The sequence below is a fragment of the Semicossyphus pulcher genome, unplaced genomic scaffold, assembly GCF_022749685.1.
Source record: "Semicossyphus pulcher isolate SPU_LCO1_2020_fin unplaced genomic scaffold, fSemPul1.0.p SCAF_14, whole genome shotgun sequence".
NCBI classification, from domain to species: Eukaryota; Metazoa; Chordata; class Actinopteri; order Labriformes; family Labridae; genus Semicossyphus; species Semicossyphus pulcher.
In genome coordinates, this window is record NW_027211648.1 from 11,614,449 (window position 1) to 11,635,266 (window position 20,818).

The 20,818-nt window shown below is 41.1% G+C and overlaps 1 protein-coding gene across 3 annotated transcripts in view; it reads right to left on the reverse strand.

Annotated features, from left to right (window-relative positions):
• Positions 1 to 8,752, reverse strand: part of dph6 (diphthamine biosynthesis 6) — a 63,517-nt gene extending 54,765 nt beyond the window's left edge. For all 3 annotated transcript variants that reach the window (XM_069662401.1, XM_069662402.1, XM_069662400.1), the window contains exons 1-3: positions 8,730 to 8,752; positions 8,164 to 8,255; positions 7,433 to 7,617 (exon numbers count right to left, since the gene is read on the reverse strand). In XM_069662401.1, coding sequence (XP_069518502.1) covers positions 7,433 to 7,617; positions 8,164 to 8,255; positions 8,730 to 8,752 — 300 coding nt within the window. The remainder of the gene's footprint in view (positions 1 to 7,432; positions 7,618 to 8,163; positions 8,256 to 8,729) is intronic.
• Between the last annotated feature and the right edge of the window lie 12,066 nt (positions 8,753 to 20,818).

The following is a 20,818-nucleotide window of genomic DNA, read 5'->3' on the forward strand; positions in this document are numbered from 1 at the left end:
ACACATGCAACCTCACGGCGTGTGTGCGCTGCAGGTGTAGCCGCTTAAAATAAACGCTCCGCTGCGCGTCCGCGCCATGAACGGTCCGTTTACGTAGCCACAGCGTTAACCAGCACTAACACGAGGTGCCGCTGATAACGGGAATGCACTCTCTTATAAGACCCCTGCAGCTCAGCGGTCAGTTCACTCTGTATCAGACAGACTTTTGTTGTAGATGAGCGATGGAAGACGAGAAACTGGCGAGTGTTGGTTTTGCACCGAGGAACAGTAAAAGAAGCAGCTTGACGTGTTTCACTTCAGCTGCTTTCCCACAGGTCAAAAAACCTGCCTTTTTTGTTCAGAGGGAAAGACTACAATCATTCAGACCCGGGTAATTATCGACTCGGCTCCGATTGGCATCGATAGGAACACATAACTCCTAAGCGCTAATCTCCGCCCCCTTTCCAGAGCGATTGCTATGACGCGCACAGCAACAAATTCCGGCTGTCTCTATCCGAGCAGCGCTCGAACATCGTTCAAAATGTGTTGGCGCAGAGTTTGATAAACAGACTGAATGAGTAACTGAACAACCGTAACATCTTCACTGGTCTCCATGCTGGTTACCAAACAGTATAATATAAGTTCTTTGTGAGTACTATTGTTTACTAACCCTGTTTCTGGCACGTTTGTGACGTCAGACGGTGACGCAGCAAAAAAGAGACCGACAGGAGTGTACTTCACTGGCAGTGGGAAAAGAGAATATTTGCATTTATTAGCGAGTCTTCCTGGGTCTGAAAAACCTGCATCAACGCACTAATTGTGATGGGAAAGGGGTATTCATTTGCTTCACTTTCGCATGTCTATAATGCCATTGTTAAACAATATATTGTGCAGCACAAGTTAAATATAATGCTTTATATTCTAATTACATACAAATTACACCAAAAAAAAAAAAAAAAAAAACGGCAGTAAAAAATGAATTTTAATAAAGTGTTTCTGATTCTGATTCAACAATTACAGAGAAGATGTTAGAAGTTGTTTTTAAAGGAGAAAACTAACAAAGACATAAGTTAGAAAATAAATCAAATTTTGGTTTGATGATTATCACAGATTTGCCCTCATTCTTAATCTGAACAATAAAAGAAAAGAGAAATTATAGCAATACACTTTCCTTAATGGTGGATTTACATCAGAGCTTAATAGAAGATATTAGCCGATATCTCATATGCAAATAACACATTACAACAGCGGCATCAAAATAACATCAGAAAGAAAGAACATAAACACACACACACACACACACACACACACGTTCTCCATAGGAACAATGTTCAACCAGGCAGTGGTAGTGGCTCATGCCCTTGGCAAGGCGAGATAAGGCTATCAGCTTCCATCATCGCTAAACAAGATTGAGCAAAGTACATTAAGCAGAAAAATACAAACAAATTACAAAGGCTCGGGGCTAGGCTCTTTATCTAATGTTTGTGGGGACTGTTAGCGTCAGTTGGAGGGAAATGGGCCTGCGTCTAATAGATCCTGTCCCACCACTTCCACACGGCCAGCGAAACAATGCACAGTGCCATTATCTCAGCGCTAATGCTGTCCTTCCTCATGTGCAAAACAAGCCTGCAATCTTAACCCCGCTGCCACGGCGGCGTGCCGGCGTGAATACGAGCCGCCTCAGACCAAAGGGAAGGATAACAATGGCTGTCACATGGCGAGGCGACACAGACGGACGGCTGTTGGAGGTGGTGCTCCTACTCGCACTGAAACTGTAATAAAACTAAACTTCTACAAAGTGATCATCCATCGGTTTCAGACTGCTTGTAAGCTACTTCCAATAACATCATTCAGAGGTCTCTGTGCACCGCAGAGCAGCTACAACAAGCTCGCATTAGCTTTGTTATTGATCCGATCTCCTAAACCCTCGCTGTGACCCCAGAGGTCATGATTTATGTATTAAGCAGGTTTTTAAAGAAATCCATTTTCCTGTTGAGCCCCCGATGTACGTCTAATGCTGCAGCACGCCGGTAATCAGAAGAGGGGCTGAGTGTTTGATTTTGACCACCCCTCCCCTTTTTGTAGTTCACACCCCTCTTCTTGTCGACTTGTCTCGCAACACCTCGGCTCCCTAATCAATACCGCAGAGCTCCTGGTTTCGACTGGAGATTCCTTCCGCCCGCCTGCCTGCCAGCCTCCTCTTTTCTCCTTCCCTTCTCCTCTCCCTCCTTTCCACGCAGCAGGAAGCACCTCCAGTGAGGGCACGCGCGTCGAACCAGTGCCAGGCTTTTGAAGGGGTCCGGATGAAAGTGCGACGACGAGGCAATGGAGGCAGAGATGAAGAAAGAAGGGAGCGAATGAGCGAGAGGGGAAGAATGAAAAAGAGTGTTTGGACTTGTGGACAGGCTGCCTCTGCGATCTCAGAGGGCCCCACTCTTGTCTGCTGATGTCGATAATGGAGCGGCGGTGTAGGCTGAGGATGAGGGGGGGACTTTGTGTGTGTGTGTGTGTGCGTTTAATAAAGGTAAGGGGATACAGGGAATGGGGGGAAGAGGTTGTGCGGGTTAAAGAAAAGGATTATTTCACTTAAGGTGTTTTAAGGCACACTAAAGAAGGCGCATCTTTCATCTACAAAGGCGAAAGGTCTCAGCGCACCTCGCAAGACCTTTCAGAAAAAAAGGGTGCTAACTGACCCACAAAATTCAACAACTAAAAGAACTTAAAAAAACAGTTTCTGAAAAGTCTTGTGCATTACAGGATAAGAAATGAGATCTGAACGTAACATTTCCATCGCTCCAAAAGCCGGGTCTCACCACGACAGAGATGTCACAGCGCTGCTAATTAGAGCTGGCAGAAAGGAACGTGTGCGTAGATATCATCTATTGTTCCTCATCACTCTAATGAGCTTAAATGTCTTTGTCTTTATTCATCAGCTCAAAGGTTGCAGAACCGCTGCACTGGAGTCGCTATCTTTTTTTTTTAATATGTTATCTCTTACTACATCAAGCGATTTCCAGCTCCGGGTTGCGTCTTCCCAAAACTCTCGGTGGCCCTGTAGGCCGCGCCGCTTTCAAGGCGGAGCGGCTTTGTGTTTGGGTAGTTTTGTATCTGCTGGAAAACATCTTAAACATACAAAATATCTCATAAAGGGAAAGACATCTTGAAAACTGAACTAACAGCGAAAAAGGGAAGAAGGATGAGAGAGGAGAGTGTTGAAAGAAGGCAAACTGGGGCAAAAGGAAGAGAGCCAGAGGTGTGTGAGGGGAACAGAGATAGACCTGTTATCATGTAACAGAGGCCCCGTTTGACCTGACCTTGAACACACGAGCGTGTGCGAGCACACACACACGCAAGCAGGGTCACTGGGCATAAAGAGCCACTGTGTCAGGTCACAGAGCACAGAGAGAAGGATAAAGGACTTGAGGGATGTGATATGACTAATATGAGGGGTTTTGCGGGCCTTCGGGGGGACTGGCGTTACAGCCGGGGGTGACTGACACTGCTGATCTGTATCACACATCAGAGCGGATCACAGCAGAGCAAGGCAGACCAAACCACCACCAAACCCCTGTTTCAGAATCACACAAACAAGGAAACATAAATAAAAGAGCATTGAAAATCAAAAATACTCACGCTGTTATCTTTATATTCTCGTTTCCCTTTGAAGCCTCGTCGAGAACACAAGGACGTCATCTATTCTATGAAAATATACCCTTACAGTCATTGATGTCCCCCCCGCCGCTGACAAAACTGTTATTTCTCCCCCTCAAAGAGCGGGTTCAAAGATCAGCACCTAGCAGGACGGGACGGGGTACGCTGCGGCTTGCGTGTCTATCAGGTTACACACTTCAAAGCCACACAGCCGCACACAGCCAGCGATGAGAGCAAAGGAGCCAACGATAGGGCCGCATTGTCACTCTGCCATTATCACTGCTGCCAGGGGATGGACGGCTCATTTCTTCTGTCATAATTGGGCCTTTTTTTTCTCCCCCCTCTATCAACAATGGTTCTGAAGAATATGATCTCTTCCTTTGATTCTTTTGAATGGCTCCAAACATTTCTCCAAAGAGGCCAAAGAGTCTCTGTGGTTTGGTAGCTTCCGAGATCGATCCGTAGATGGCACTGTTGGCTCACGCTACGGGTCTGTTGGAGGCACTGCAAGGGAGGAGGAGGAGGAGGAGGAGGAAGGAAGAGAATCCACACTTAAAACTCATCAACTCCGGATCTGAGAAAAAAAATGTCTTTCATGTATGCTCGAGTGTCATTTGCCAAATATAATCTTGTAACTTCTAATTAATTCAAACTGCGAGGAAGAGTCTTTCAAAATATCACGCTTTTTTTCCCAGTGAGGGTGATTTAACAGCTCATTATCAAAAGAAGTGTTTTTTCTCTTTCTCCCCTTTCTATCGTTACTTTTACCGATCGACAACACCACAAACTTAATGCTGAGTTTCTTATTCGCCTAATAAACAAGGCGTATGTGTGGAACATAATTTAACGTGATCATAATCAACAAATCTTGAGGGGCGATATGAGGCGGAATTAAATTAGTTTACTATCTTTATTAAGAGGCACAAGTTAATAAACATAAAAAAACAACTTGAAACTTGAGTGAAGAAAGTTGTGTCCTCATGGTTGACATCACTCAGTAACAGAGAGGAAGCCTGTTGTTTATGGTGCTGCTCTGTTGATGAAGGTGAGAGGGGTAAACATGGAGACGACTGGAGGTCTGCTCGCCCGTGAGGGCCCCATGGGAGTCCAACTGCCCTGATCTATGGCCCGTCTGACTGGTGAGGTCAGACCCAGAGAAGCCCTGGAAATGGGAAATTAGCAGCCCTTTGCAATTAGAGCCCTGACCACAGGCAGAGATGCTATATTGCATCACATACCAGGGAGATGCGTACTGTGGATACAAGAGCCCACAAACACAGAATTGTGGACTGTGTGAAGAAATGATACAAACAAGAGTTTTCTCATGTCGCTGCGCGTGTAAATCCTGCGATTCATCCAGAAGACGACAAAGAAAGTCAGGCAGAGGGCGCGAAATGCCCCGAGGCGAGCTGACTGGCCCTTGCCACCCAGGCGATGTGCGGACATGCAGGGGCCCTGGAGCAGCCCTCAGTTCCGGATGAACATGTCTCCACACAGACCTACAGGAAGAACCAAGCAACCCCCCCTCTCTCATTTACACCACGTCAAGCCAGCTCCCATCTCAACAACAAACTCAAATCCAACATCCCATAAGAGCCTCTTAAATTTTGATGCTGCAAGCTAAAATGAGAGGTTGTGTGAGGGTGCAGAGGGGAGAGAGTGTAACACAGGATCAATCCCACACCCTGTTTGTGCTGACAGCAGGGAGAGCTGTTGCTGCTGTCAAAGTGTGCGTCCAGGTAGCCTCCTCATGGCTGCAGGCGGTCAGGTAGGCAGGCAGCGCCAGCGGTGTGTTAAACACACACGCTGTTGTCTCGAACCTGTCAGTCAGCCACCCTGCACCGCATCAGACCACCGAGGCCTCATACATAATTTGGCATCAAATGAATATTTTCTCAATATCCTGGTGAAAGTGGTATTTGATGAAATATTAATCCGGTGATTAATTTTTGCATCTGATCTTCTGTCAGGTGAGATAAAACAAAGAATGTTTTTTTTTTTCCCTGTGAAGCGTGTTGTTGAAGGGCACCTCTCTCCAACTTCACACATAAAACTTTCATTAACTGATAGGCACTTTTTTTCCCCCGGAGTTAGAGAGAAAGAAAACTTACCCCACTTTCAAAGTGAAATCAAGACATACTAAATAAGACAGACTAAAAGCACTAACACGGCTTTTTAATCTCCTGAGCGGCTTGGTTGCACTCTGCGATAGGTGCTAAGGACTGTTAGTGTTCAGCCGGCCAGATGAAGCCAGACAAGCAGAGTCTCCTTGAGACAGAACTGATGGGCTACTAAGTGACTCTGAATCCACAGAGAATGACTTGTAAAACATCTCTACAGGGCGACATATGTCACGAACCTGAGATGAGATGAGAAGTTTAGCAGTGCCCTGAGAGCTTGTTCACTAAAGGCACACATGTTAAGAACATGTCAGTTGTGCCGAGGGGTCAAAACTAAGACTACTTTTTATATACGCTTAATGAAGAATTACAAAAGTGAGCTCAAATAATCATGGTATATTGTAATAATACATTATATTAGAGGCTTATTATGTATTAGAGTCCTGCCTTAAAGTGATAATCTCCAAGATTTTCTATCTATCGCCGAATGAGGTAACACAATGGTGATTGAGCCTATGGCCCACTGATGAAAGCCTTTGCATTTGCAGTATCACAGACTGGGTGTCTGTGGCGACTTTCACGGAAAAAAATCACAAGCAGCGCCCAGTTAGTGACGCGTTTTCCATCACCCAGCTTTGGTTGGTCTACCAGAGAGGGTAGGCAGAGCTAAGCGGTTGCTTTGCTGGTCTTAGCAAGTGTTGCCAGTAAACAGAAATCTACTATGGCTGAACAAACAAAGAAAAGATCGATGACTACAGATACAACTTCAAAAATGAGTGAAAATCAAAAGAGAAAGGTACAAATTCGACGCTCAGATGAAGGCAAACAGTCTAAAAAGGAAAGCGAGCGTCAGCGAGGAAAATCAAGAGTTGCAAACGGAGCCAACCGTGGACGTCACACATGCAGCACTGTCTGGATATCTGGGAAGTGTGCTCCTGCAATTACCGTTTATCGCCATAGGTGCCGCCAAAGAGAACGAAACTGAGATCCTCGAGATTACAACTTTAATGTACCTCTTATGATGTCATATACGTATATGTGACTAATTGCTGCTGAATATGCTTGATGCTAGAAGAATACTTTAATATTATATTTAATACAAAATATATATTTAATATATTATAACAAGTAAGTAAAGCCATAACTAAATGATACTTTAAATAGAACATTGCATTTTTAGTTTAACGTGTTTCTTCTTCTTATGTCTTGACAGATACATATAAAAAGGGATTATCCAACCTTACTGTACTGTATCTTCCATGTACTAAATGTAAAATAGCCAAGCAAACAAAAGGCAAGTGAAGAACCTGGTCATTTTTGTAAGACAAAGTGACCCAGATACTTTCTTTAAGGAGCCATCAAACTAAACCAAGGTAAAATATAGCTAGAAACTTGTTGCTACATTTTCAGCCTTATATGTTCTTTGTAAGGAAGTTTGTACTTCTAACTGGACTGATGTGTAATAGCAATAACAATGCAGTATCCTCAAGATTGTTGACAGTAATGAAAGTATGACTTTGCATGATTACCAATACACTAGTCAAACGTGTCTGTGTGTTCATTAAGGCCTTTCGGTCACAGGACCTCGGTTGACACCCAAATGCCATGCACTATCCACTCTGCAGACCAACGCTCATAAAGTCCCGTACCTCTCACTAATGGCGGGGAAAGAAAAAGCCTACCTTGACGAGTTTTAGCAGCTCATACAGGTCCTCCACCTCGTCCCCCTCTGTCTCACTGTAGTTTCTGCTGGTGTCCAGACTAGAGCCCTGGATGGTGCGTCTGTACAGAGGCAGGTCCATGGCTTCAGAATACAGCTCAATGGCCTGGTGGCCCACTGTCTGGTACATGTAGCTGTCCAGCTCATCTGTAACAGTAGGAAAAGATGTTAATAAGCTATTGATCATGTGTCTGATAAACATAATTTTATTAAAAACATTGTAATTTATTTGAAAATGTTCAAATAAACATCAAGATAAATCCACATTTTGCATAATTATGTAATGTTTTCTTTAAGATCCATGTTGCCCATAACAAACAAAAGAAATATGCTAAGGAATCATTAGTTCGAAAATATTCCCACTGTGTCAACATGAAATTAAAATGCACTGTAAAATGAGTCATGAAACAAAAATAACCTCCAACAAACATGAAAACCTCAAATGTTAAGTTTATTTTCATTCAATTTTTCACAATTTGATATCTCATTCAGTCTACATTATTTTATTAATCAACATATTGTAGCTGTAACACCCGACATATTACAAAAACTATTGCAGGATGGGAAGCTCTGCAGTACTTTGATCACATACGTCTCTTAGTTTGTTGGTTCACAGAAGTGCAGCTGGCTGGCCCATTTTGCCAAGCCAGCCCCTAGATCATATAAACCCCAGCAGGGTATCATCTTCCTCACCTGTGTTAGCAGGACGGAGGTTGGCCAGAGCAACGATTTGGTGCCCAGCAGCGACACACTGCATCATGTTGTAGCAGCTGTCTTTGCCCCCACTGGAACACAGCATGAAAAATAGGCACAGAGGTAAGTTAGAGCTGTATTTGAATCATTAAGATGCAGAGCTAAACATTATCAGGGGTGTTCGGTTAGTGCTCTGGGAATGTGATGCAGCAGCAGCAGCAGCAACAATATTCAGTGATGTAGAACCTGCTTGTGCCAGGACTTATAACACTGGAGATGCTGTATTCAAAATAGCCTTAACAACACTACAGTAAGTGAGCTAACTTTTTGCGTGCTACTCTTTAATGGGCTTTAAACTGCATTTTAGTTTAGTGTCATTGTATAATTTACTTTTACATGTATACGCAGTTAACAGTTATACGCTAAATTCAACATCATACAACTCACACAGCAGTTCACTGTGTGTGGTGTTCAGAGAATTCTATCTGAGATTTAGATTATTCCACGTTAGCAAAAAACATCAGAGATAAAACTCTAAGACAAATACCGAAAATGACCGCGGTTACCTTATTAAAGCGACCACTTTCATCTTCTTATTTTTTGCTCAAGAATTTAATGACATCAATTTTGGGTGCTGTAATAGCACACAGTCTGATAACTACGCTTAGCAACCGGTGCATGTACACAACAGCATGTGACAGCTCGACTTCCGGGTTGTCAAGGACCCCTTTATACACCGAGTTGCCCTTTGTTGTGCCTGATTAAAAATCGGTCCCTAGTATTTTCTGTCTTTCTATTATACTACAACAAAAGATTTGACAAACAGGTAAGGCCACAATTAAGTATGTTATTGACACTACGTTCAAAGCCAAAAATGTGAGTATAATAATTGAGAATATTTAAAGAAAAAGTGAATATCGGTGTTAACATTACTGTGACTATACTATGACACCAGTGGCAATTATTGACAAACATCCAAACATTAAAATAAGTAAATTAATAGTAATGAATAATTATAGTAATACAATTAATAGTAAGTAATAGTAATTAAATTATATTGATAATAACAATAATAATACTAATTAAAGACATAATACAAGTTAAAAATGGTAAAATACATCAAAATGTATCTTTTTTTATTCCCTGACACAACTGCACACACAAACAACTATGCAGGCAGGCACAGCAAGCACTTGTGCACATGTACTTTATTTTTTTCACAAGTTAAATTTGAATGGCATGTAAGAACTTGCATGTGAAAGCAATAATTTAGCATGTAATATTTTTGTGAAAAACATTTTCATGTTGATTAAAATACAGTATTTGATCATTTTATATCTTAAAAGTCATATTTTACATGTAAAACATTTTTAATCCACATTATACTGGCAGTTAAAGTTCTGCCAGTGTACACTGTACTTCAACGTAATCCAAGTGGATATGCACTCAAACTCTGAAACTGACACTGACACACATCCTTTGCCTGACGTGTCTCAGGAGAGGACCAAAAGTCCATGCACTGGTATTCACACACAGGTTGCACTTTTCCTCTGAGGGAGCTCTATTTTGCTCAGAGGAAAGCCTTTGATGCTCTTTTTGCTCTCTGTTGTTGTGCCAGAGCAGAATAATTGCAGTGCTTTTGTGCGCTTCCCTCACCTTCTACCCCTAAGCAGGCTAAAGGCAACTGATTTTGTTTGAGTGTACAAAATTGAGAGCGACGTCTCTTCATCCCCTCGCTTTTAACTAGGTTCCCTTTTTTGTTTTTGTTTGGTGTTTGTTTTATTCATCCGGAATATATGGCAAAATCTACAACCTGCAGATGAGCAACATTTGTGCTGTGATATACAGGCAGTGATGACTGAGATATTTTCATTTGGTAAACAATGTTTTGATATGATTATTTATTTATTTATTGATGTATACATTTTTCAGATAAATATGGCAAATATTTTTTTGTATCTTTATTATTAGCAAAATGTTATATTGGCAATTAAGTATATTTTTATCCATTCCTTGACCTTTTGTCTGGTTGTTGCCTTCTTTCTTTATTTACAGTACTGTTTTATTGTAGTTTATTTAAAATTGCCCATTATTATTTTATTGTTAAACCTGGCTACAATACAAATATACGTTTTCATATGGAGTGTTACATTGAGATACAGTGCTGAAAAACACGATACGTTCACTGTAACAAACATTAACTAAAAATACGACACTTTTTTTTTCACTTCTAATTTTGATACTTAATTTGACAGTAAAATTGTTATCCTCCACTTTTGTAAACTCATTATTCCACCTTTGTTTTCCAATTTTGTGGCTTATACTTTATAACGCAGCTTCAGTGCCTCTGGTAATTTCCATAAAAGCCCGTGCCCACAGGATATGACCGATGCAAATTTAGTCACTTATCAGTTTTAATTTATGTAGTTTATTACCAGACAAATAAAGAGGTGTGTTGTTCCCGCTTTATTTGTGGCAGCATTCTGCTGACGTAAAAGAGCGTTTTATGTCCGTATTGTTGGTGCGACGGGGATAAAAAAAAAAGTGTTGATGGATAGCCCAACTGAGACACAGCCAATGGACGTGAATATGAGACGCATAAATATGAAAGCGAGGCAGCAGGCATCAAATGACACCCTTGGCCTTTTCTTAAAGGAGCATGTGCATATGACAGGTGATTTACACGGACACACAAACTAATTTTTGTCGCACAAGGACACAAAAACTTTGGCTGTAATGAGAAACTAAGGCCTCAAATCACAGGACAATAAATTGAGTGTCAGAGCGGGCCAAGCCAAGGTTGCACGCTGAGTGGCCAGAATACAAACACACGTACACACTGGTGGCCCCTTTTAATACATGACAAAGCAAGTACACATGCTGCAGGAACACAGTGCATCATCTCTGTCGAAATAGAAATAGTGGATTGTTGGTTTGCAGAACATTTACAGGTATTGTGTTCAAAATAGAAACTGAAAGTGCATGTTTCATAATATAAAAAAGGTGATTTATTTCAAATGATTTGACATGCAAACTGTAAGTAGGCATGGATGATGTATGATGGTAGATTCAACCTCGTACAGTGGATTTTTATCCCTACATTTTTAGTTACAAAGGTATAATAACTTGCATGTATCAACAACACTTTGTATTAGTCTCTTGTAATGCATGAATATTGGTTTGGACAATATGAATTATATAATTTATATAGAGATTTTATTAAAGGATACATATTAAAGGGGGGTATTATGCTAATTCCAAGCTTCATATTTCACTCTGTGATACCTGTGGAGTAGCTTAGCATAATTTACAGTTTAAATAACTCATCATGTTTCTCACACTGGTGCTCTGTGCAGGCCCTCATACAGCCTCTGCCTGAAACAACTCAGTCAGCGCTGCCCCTTTCAGAAACCCCGCCCCTACAAGCCCACTTTATTCTGATTGGCCAGCTCTCCAAAGCCTGCTGAGGCTGCACTTTGTGACGTCGCAAAGTGCAGCGTGTAGAAAAACCTGTGTGGAACCTGGCATTCACAGCAGCCTGCAGACTGAGCTGAGTTTACTCCAACATACTTTTACCTACAGGTTTAAAGCTTCACACACGTTTAGTCTGGACATCCAACATTGTGACATTATGTCTTAAAATGTGAAACAGCATAATACCCCCTCTTTAATGATATCTGCAAATATGAGCTAACTACAAACATGTTGAAAACAAGCTGAATACTTCATTCATTGAGACCTTTTTCTTTATGACATGGAGGAATTTGGGCAGCAAACTTTGTTAAAATAATCCCAGTTTCCTCCCATTTACGTAAACATTAGTCACTGATGTCAAACAGGACTCTCTGCTCCAGCTCAAGCCAATGTACAATTCTTATTGTGACTTTATGCAGAACTTAAATTGGATTTGAATTTTGCTTAATTTGAATGTTTTAACTAAGCCACAAACATGAAGCAGAGGACACGGAGGATGCAGTGCCAAATAAAGCCTGGAACATCTGGTAGTCCAGTTTGTGTACTTTCTTTTCCTGGACCTGAATCGCGTCCATTCAAATGTCAGAGGTTTATTTAAAAAATGAAGCGAGCAAACAGAAAACTCATGCTTATTACAGATGAAGTCCAATGAAGGCTGATTGCAGGAAAATGTTATCTTAAAATAGTGATAAATGTCGTCTCAAGTGAGCGACGGTTGAAGGCAGTCCTGTGTATTCTTAACTCTCCTCCACGGTGGAGTTGCCTCCATCAGGGGCTCATTTTCCACAGAACTATCAACATAATGATACCTCTTTAGGGCCTAACCACATCCAAATCAGTTAGTAAACAACCCAAACGGGGATCTGTACACATTTTTACAGACAATTAACCGTTATCACGAGGGGCCCAAATGGATTAGTAGGCTCATTAATGTCTGAGGCTAATCGGTCCTTGATTGGAAATGTGAGAGAATGTGAAATAAAGTCGTGGTTTGATCCAAATTGTGTTTGATCATGGCCCCGTCCTTAACAACAGCCCCAGTCTGCAAACAGTAATTGAGTTTTTTTTTTTCTTTTTTTCGTCTAAATCCCCCAAAGAAAATCTGGCTTTTACCCTCCTTCAATTTGGCTTCTAAAGTACACAAAGCATTAAAATGGATGAAAAATGTTTTGCCTCATAAGCCGCTGCTCTTTTGTGAAAGCCCTGAGATCATTTTGCTAATATCTATTATTTTGTCTTGAAAAAGATAAATATCTTTTGTTAGAGTGGTGCCTTTCAGAGTCATTTTAAGCTGATGCTAATTCACTATTGATTGTATTTATAGCTCATATTTTGAGCCAACCTGAATTTAATTCAGGTTTTTTTTTTCAATTTCCCATTTCTAATGATTGTTGAAAATTGATTAAAATAAGACAATGAACATAATCAATTATGTCTGTCAAGGGTTTTACAGAATCATGTAGTGGCAACACAGCTAACACACCCTCAGTGCCAATGCTAACGTAATGATGGTTAGCATGGATAGTGTTTATCATTTTCACCATCTTAGTTTAGCAAGTTGTCTTGCTGTAAACACAAACCAGAGCTGAGGACGAGGGCCGCCTTTAGTTCTACAGATATTTAGTCATAAATCAAAGTACTAGACAAATTTGACAAATAATTTTGCACTATATGGCAATGCTAAATGAAACGTCAGTGGTGAGATCAGAGGTATTACAAGTCACTGAAAGTTGCGGACAAATTCTGTTGCCATCCATTCAATGGTTGACAAATCAATGTGTCAACCTGCATTTGGCGCAGAGGTCAACCTCTTAGGATCACAGATGTTGTACAAAATTTCAATGCAATACATCCTATGTTGAGATATTACAGTCTGGACCAAAGTGGAAGACAGACCAATATTTCCATCCATATTGCCATGCTGCTAAGAGCACAGGTTCAAATCCTTGCTTCAACACATTGTACATTTTTTCTGAATTGTAAGTTTGCAAATAAAAACCTGAACTCTGCAAAGTGAAAAAAAAAATCCCTTTACGTTTTATCCAACACTGCAGGAGGAGAAACTTTCCAATGTACCAACCACCCAGCCGTCCCTTAACTACAAATGTCATTTCCTGACTATTTCTCCTTGATTCGAAATTGTCTTTCCAGGCTTCCAGCATCACAGAATGAAATTATGGCTTCAGTGGTTAAACCCTGTGAAGCTCCAGCCAAGAGGATGTGGTCCATTAAAGTGCGCCACCGTTCCACTAATTATGAAGCAGCCAAAGCAAACTGCACGCACTGCTATCACCTGACCATGACACGGTTGGACATACTGGATCTTTAGTCTAATGGTTTACAGAAACACTCTCCTCTGAGTAATCCAAACCACTGGATGTTTAGCCTAGCTCCTATTAATTTACTTTTACAATAAATGAAAACCTACCTGTCTTTATGGTCAAACCATAATGACGCAGCGGCCATTTTCCTCTGATGTTATGCTCGGGGTGGGAAGATAAAATGCTGCAACTTTTGTTGTGTTCCAGTTTCAAATACAAATCATCATTTCAGTAATTCCAGAATTATCTGCAACAGAAAAAAACAACGAAAGGTGAAAATCTGGAGGGAAATGTGTCCATATTTCAAGCTAAAACAACAAATTTGATAACACCTTGGCTATGATCACACAAGCTAACGTTAGCAGTCAGCCACTTGCTAGCTAATATTTACTAAACTAGGAGGTGGCTGAAAGCTGATATTACCGTTTGGTAGTGTATGATGAAATAGGAAAGGTTGTTCCAGTTTCTTATACAAATTTGGGGAATCTGACAAATCATTATCGTTTCACTAATCCCAGATTGGACAGCAACAGAAACAAATCAAGCATAGTAAAAATCTGGAGGGAAATGTGTCCATAGTTCAAGCTAACATACAGTTTTTGATAACAAGCTAACGTTACCAGGCACTTGCTCACTAATATTAACATAAGCTAGGAGGTGGCTGGAAGCTGGTGTTACTATTTGGTAGTATGACATGATAAAATAGTGAGGGCATAATTTGACTTATTCTAGCTAACATAATGTAAACTAGCATTTGCTTTATACCAAACGTAGTGATAGCTAGCATGTGGTTGAACGCTCATGTTAGCTGTTGATTGACGCCAGCTAAAGGCTTCTTAAACGTCTTTTACTTTGAAATTCAGCCTGATGTCCCTCCAGAATTTCACTATCAATTGTCTTTTCAGTGGCTTATTAATCGTAGACTCTAAAGCTGAAACATTATTACGGCTTTCGAGCTTCCCACCCTGAGCGTGACATCAGAGGAAAATGGTCGTCGTGTGAATATGGTGAATTAAAATGCCTTAATAGCATATTATGTAACAGTATTTCTTGATTAAAAGCCTCTATTTACATCTTCATATGTTAAAATATATATACATGAACATTTTACCTCATCACTGTACATTAGAAGGATAACTTCTGGCTCTGCTGCTAGTGGCTAATATATAAAAATTAGGTGAACTTTGGTGAAAACAATTTTTAATCCATAAATTGTCTGATGGGATGTTATAATTAGCTCGTCTCCTCTCTGATACATAATCCTCACACAGTTTCCCTCCCAGCCGACAAACACAATCCTAATCCAGGAAATAGCCTGCAATCAGAATATTGGAGTTGACATCAGAGGTAGCCACAGAGGCGATTCCCACACACCCCTCCCATAGCTTCAAAGGTCTTCCTGGGCCTGTTACGGGTTTCCCTCGTGATGAAGTGTGACACTCCACAAACACAAAAGCCCCAGCCCTCTCGTGGGTCCGCTTTGCTTTTCTTGGATCACTCCGGCCTGACCAACGCCAAGTCAACTTGGCGGTTGTCAAAACGGGCCCCATATCTCTGAAGAGTGTATGCGTGTGCTGTCTGTGTATGCGTGTGGTAATGTGTCGAGCGTGTGTAGATAGCTTGTCACAGTCACCGGGTCCTGTCTGCGTGTGAGTGCTGTCTGTGTGTGGGGATGTGTGTTTGTTTCCACCTTGGAATGATGTAATGTGCACCCAGAATCAAAGCCAGCACCTGGCTGTCTGTGGGAGTTGCTGGTATGCCAAAAAACCTCCTTTATGTAGTCTCTGGAGACAGTTGATTTAAGTTTCTTTGCATGTATTTGAAGATAAAAAATCATTATCACCACAATTTACACCACAGACTAAGCATTAAAGCAGTTTTTTGTTGTTATTTCAGGATATTTCCACTGTAAAACATTGTGGTTTTGATTCCTATCTTGAACTTTCCTTTTATTTTTTATCCACCTATCCCTCTTTTTTATTCTGCACCCACATTTCCCTCCATAGCGGCCATTTTTCCCCTTGCAGTAAGACGTCACCTGCGCTGAATAAGAGACCACAGCTAAGCCAGACCAGCGAACTCGCTGCCAGAACACAGCGGGCTCGGGTCTGCCATTTGTCTTGTGGTTTCTGAGTCGGGGATATTTGTCTAACGCGCTGTCCAATGTCAACACTGGCTCTAAATACCCTCGCCGCTGCACGAAGTGGGCTTCCGTAGGGAGGATGAGGATTAATGCTGGGTTGGAGATGAAATAGAGAGAGAGAAGAGGAGGAGGAGGAGGAGGAGAGAGCGGATGAGCATTGAGAAAAAGGGATTGATCAAGGCAGGTGCTGTGTATGCTGATGACAAGTGGAGGAGGATGACAAAAATAAGCATTCAGCAGTGGATTTGTGGAGTAATCTTATTCAAAAAAGAGGTGAATTTCTATAAAAAATGATTCAGTACAAAACGATTTCTTAAAACAAAACTTTTCCTTGTATTTCCTCTGTTTTCCTACGCTTCCCCGCCACAGCGTGTACACAGGGGGTTAACCGTTTTAGCGCTGTGACAGGCCTGGTGTGAAAGATAGCCTCCGATCATTCAGAACCATTTCTAAACCTGTGACTAACCATAAATAACAAACAAAATCCAAGGCCTCCCACCAGCATCAGCACCGCCACTGCCAGATGAGAAACTGTCGCCCAGATAGGAGATGACCTCAAGTTTACGGCTCAAAACCTGTTGATCCTTTGCAATGGATTGTCTCGAGCAAGAGAGAGCCCCTCCCCCTCCTCCTCCATCAACCCCCCTCCACCGCCATCCCAGCGAAGAACGAGATGAATTCTCGCGACTATTCTGCCATGAGAAGCACATCAGCGGCCTCTGCTTTTTCCTTTTATGAGGCGAATTCCATGCACTGGGCCCAATATTCCTGGTTACTGGAGACTGGTGATTAAAGTGTATAAAAAAAGGGGGCAGCACCACTAAAAGGTGGTGATTTAGTGAGCTGTCACCCCAGTTCAGGCAGGGCAACAAGTTCAAGTCCCCGCAGGAGGGTGGTAATGAAAATGAAACAAGGAATGAGACGGTGTTAGGGAGGAGAGGTTGGAGGGTTGTGACGGGGTAGGAGGTGTAAGAGGGCCGGGGTCATCTGGAGGGTTGGGATGACGATGATAAAGATGCATCTACTCAGATTTTCAGCTGTAGGAGCGTGCATGTTTGTCGATGTAGGTACAACTTAAGTATGTACAAACTATTGTCCAGAGTATGTCATAAGCTTTAGGATTCAAGTCCTACCTCGATGAGGCATTAAGATCAAATATTTCTACCTAATTTCAAAACACATACAATTGACCAAAAGTAATACAACAACAGAAACATGCTGCAAATGAAAGCGCAGTGCAGGAATGAAGAGCATTAAGAGCAAACTTGCTGCAAATACAAGAACAAGGAGGCCTGAGCAGGAGGTTCTGCAGGAGCCACACCCAGCAAGAAAACTAACTAGCGTACCATATTGTCTGTCATCAAACCTGACTGTGCCCGAACGTCTCTTATCTCTTAAACTCTCCTATCGCAGCCCTATAGGCATGTCATCTTGGTAGCCGAAGTGTCCGTAGTAAATTATTTTCATCATAAGGCCACTGTGCGCCTTAGGGACATGTATGCCCCCACAGAATTTTAAAACATAAATGCAAAAATCCCCCGTTTTACAGGGGATGTTTTGTGCAGGACCTTTTCTGAGCGGAATCTTCCAGCCTGCCAAGTACTACTAGCAGAGACATTGTGTGTCATATAACCATACGTAAAAGTAAAGAAAAAAAAATTGGCAACGCTTTATATTAAGGTCCTTGTAATAAGCGTTAGTTAATAGGTAATAAGACCTTTATAAGTCCTTGCTTAAGATGCTTTTTAAGATTTAATATAGTAAGATCATGTTTATTGTTAGATTATAAGGCATTTATAAGAAACTTATAAACAATTTATAGCGTTAATAAAAGCCTTGTAAGTTTCTCATAATTGTTTGTAATAGCATGACAAAGTCATTCATTGAGTCTTATTTGCTTATTATTCCATTGTTAAGCCTTTACTAAGCTTTACAGTTGCTCTGTTAAGATTAATACATACTTTATTATACAGTACTTAGCAATTAACTATGCACTTATTAATAGTTAATTATGCTTTTTTGCAGCTGCTGGATCTTAAGTGTGAACAGTCCCTTATTTAGGTTAATAAACCCTTTATTATGTACTTATATAGTCTTATTAACATATATTTAATGTTAATAAGCATCTTACTAGGACTTATAAAGGTCTTATTATCTTTTAACTAATGCTTATTACAAGAGCCTTGATATAAAGCATTACAACATTGTTTTTAGGTTTTTGTAAAATGAAAGAACTATTAAAAGCATAACATAACTGGTTAAAAAGCTTTTGAGGTGCTCTGAAGCAGAATTTACAATCAGATGGATTCAGGTTCGCTGTTTCCTACAGTTTCCACGCTTAATTCTAAACTAACCAATCACAAGCTGTAGTTGACTTCAGTTACAAATTTACTGTAAATAGTGAAAGTGGTGATTTCTCATTTAGTTTCGTGACAAGAAAACAAATATTCCAAAAACATAGAACCTTTTGTTTAAATGGTAGCTGTCTTTTCACATGTTCAGAACCATTGTGTGTGTGAAGGTATTGGTGTGAAGGAGTTAACAGACTTCCAATGTCCCAGACAGCAAGGAGGGATTACAGAGTCCCTGACCCTCCACTAACCTCGTCCTGACCTTGTAAAAACCCTGACCCCATCATTTCCACCCTTACAGGATTCATCTGCCGGCTGGACTGCCTGCCTCTCATCTGTGGGAGTGGGGTTTGATGCCTTCAAGTACCAGCCACCTATAAAAGACACATCCTGATGGGCCTTCCTCTGTTGTGTTTAATAGCTGTCTCTCCCCCCTTCCACCACCACCCCCATCCTGACCTCCGCCACCACACCCACCCTCAGCCCCTGCGCTGGCCCTTGGCTAACCCCTCGTATCAGGGTTCAGGGTCAGGGCAGCAGACTCCCAGCCAATTGGGCGGTTGCCCGGAGGAGCTGATACAGCCGTGAGCAGCAGGAGAGACGTAAGAGACCCAGGGACCCCTCTGATGTTCCCGAGAGTTTCCAAAGAGGGAGAGGCTGCGGTTTGTTTACAACATCTTTAATTTAAGGAGGGAAAGAGCGACGCACAGGCTTACACAGAGCATGACGAAAGAGCAGTGCTCTGTGTAAATAAGTGTCACGTAAAAAGACGTACGATTCTTTTAATGCATTCAAACAGCTGAATAAAGACAGATAAAAGAATGACATGCACTTTAATCGTTCTTTGACGCAGACAAAAATCTCCACTTCTTTTAAGGGCACATACTGTCTTTCATTGCAATGTCATAAGATCTTTCTTAAAGCCTAAACAACTGAAGATAAATGCACTATAAAATACACAGATGTGACTTTCCTTGAAGATACTGGCCAGTTTGGGAGAAAAGAATCAAAAGTGAGACCAAAAAAATCACTTCAGTGAAAGAATAGACAGCACAAAATAAAAAAAGCATCTAAATTGGGATCCAATTCCTCCCTGTAATTCCATGGAGGACTGTAAAATTCAACTTAAGGATGACTCTTCCGACCTTCTAGACAGAACCAACATCTATGTACACAGACTTCTCTTGTATTTTTAGATGACATGCGTGTGAATCTTTGACGTTATCAATTTGCAAAAATTATTTTACATTTCGATGGATTCAGGCTGTTTCCCACAGTTTCCAGTCTTTCTGCTAAGCTAGGCTAACCGATTACCTGCTCCAGCTGGCTTAGATTCGCATTGACTCAAAAAAGTGGGAGTGGAGGCGCTGGCTTAGCTCACTGACCAAAGAGAGCGGCCATTGTTTTATATGTGTAAAATTTTCATTTACAATAATATATGTGCAAAATGTTCATGTGAAATAACAGATCTGCAAAATGTTCATGTGAAATAATTCATGTGCAAAATGGTCATGTGCAATAATATATGTGCAAAATGTTCATGTGCAATAACAGATGTGCAACATTTTCATGTGCAGTAATATATGTGCAACATTGTCATGTGCAATAATATATGTGCAAAATGTTCATGTGCAATAATATATGTGCAACATTGTCATGTGCAATACTATAAGTGCAAAATGTTCATGTGCAATAACAGATGTGCAACATTTTCATGTGCAGTAATATATGTGCAAAGTTGTCATGTGCAATAACAGATGTGCAACATTTTCATGTGCAATAATAGATGTGTATAGTTTTCATAGGACAAGAGTACCTCTATTTTTTTTATTGTTTCATACAATGTCTACGTCTTAGAAAGTGTGTATCTTTTATATAGTTTTGTTCTTTATTCTATTCTGTAAAGCTGACTCAAAAAGAACGCACACAAATTCCAATGTGCCTGTCCGGCCTTTATAACACTTATCCAAGAGCCTGGTATTTGCTGCTTCCTGCTGCAGGACACAAAACCAACATCTCTGCACACAGACTTCTCCAGCACTTTGAGATAACGTGCTTGCTAATCTCTGACGTTATCAATTTATTTGTTTCTCTACTTCATTTGTTTCCTGTTGCTACGAAATTCCTCTCAAATGTTTCTTCTTCCATGTAGCCCACTTATTTCCTAGGCAACAACGACAACACAGCTGACCAACACAATGGAAGTTACTCTTCACAGGAATTTATTTCGCAGTAAAGACACAAACAGTGCAAACAATAACGCCCACAAAGCGTTCTTCCTGATTCGGATTCGTTGGAATAACAAATGCCGGCTGCTTATGGCTCTCTGATGGCTTCATTTTTCACTCGGTGTAACTTGCTAATTT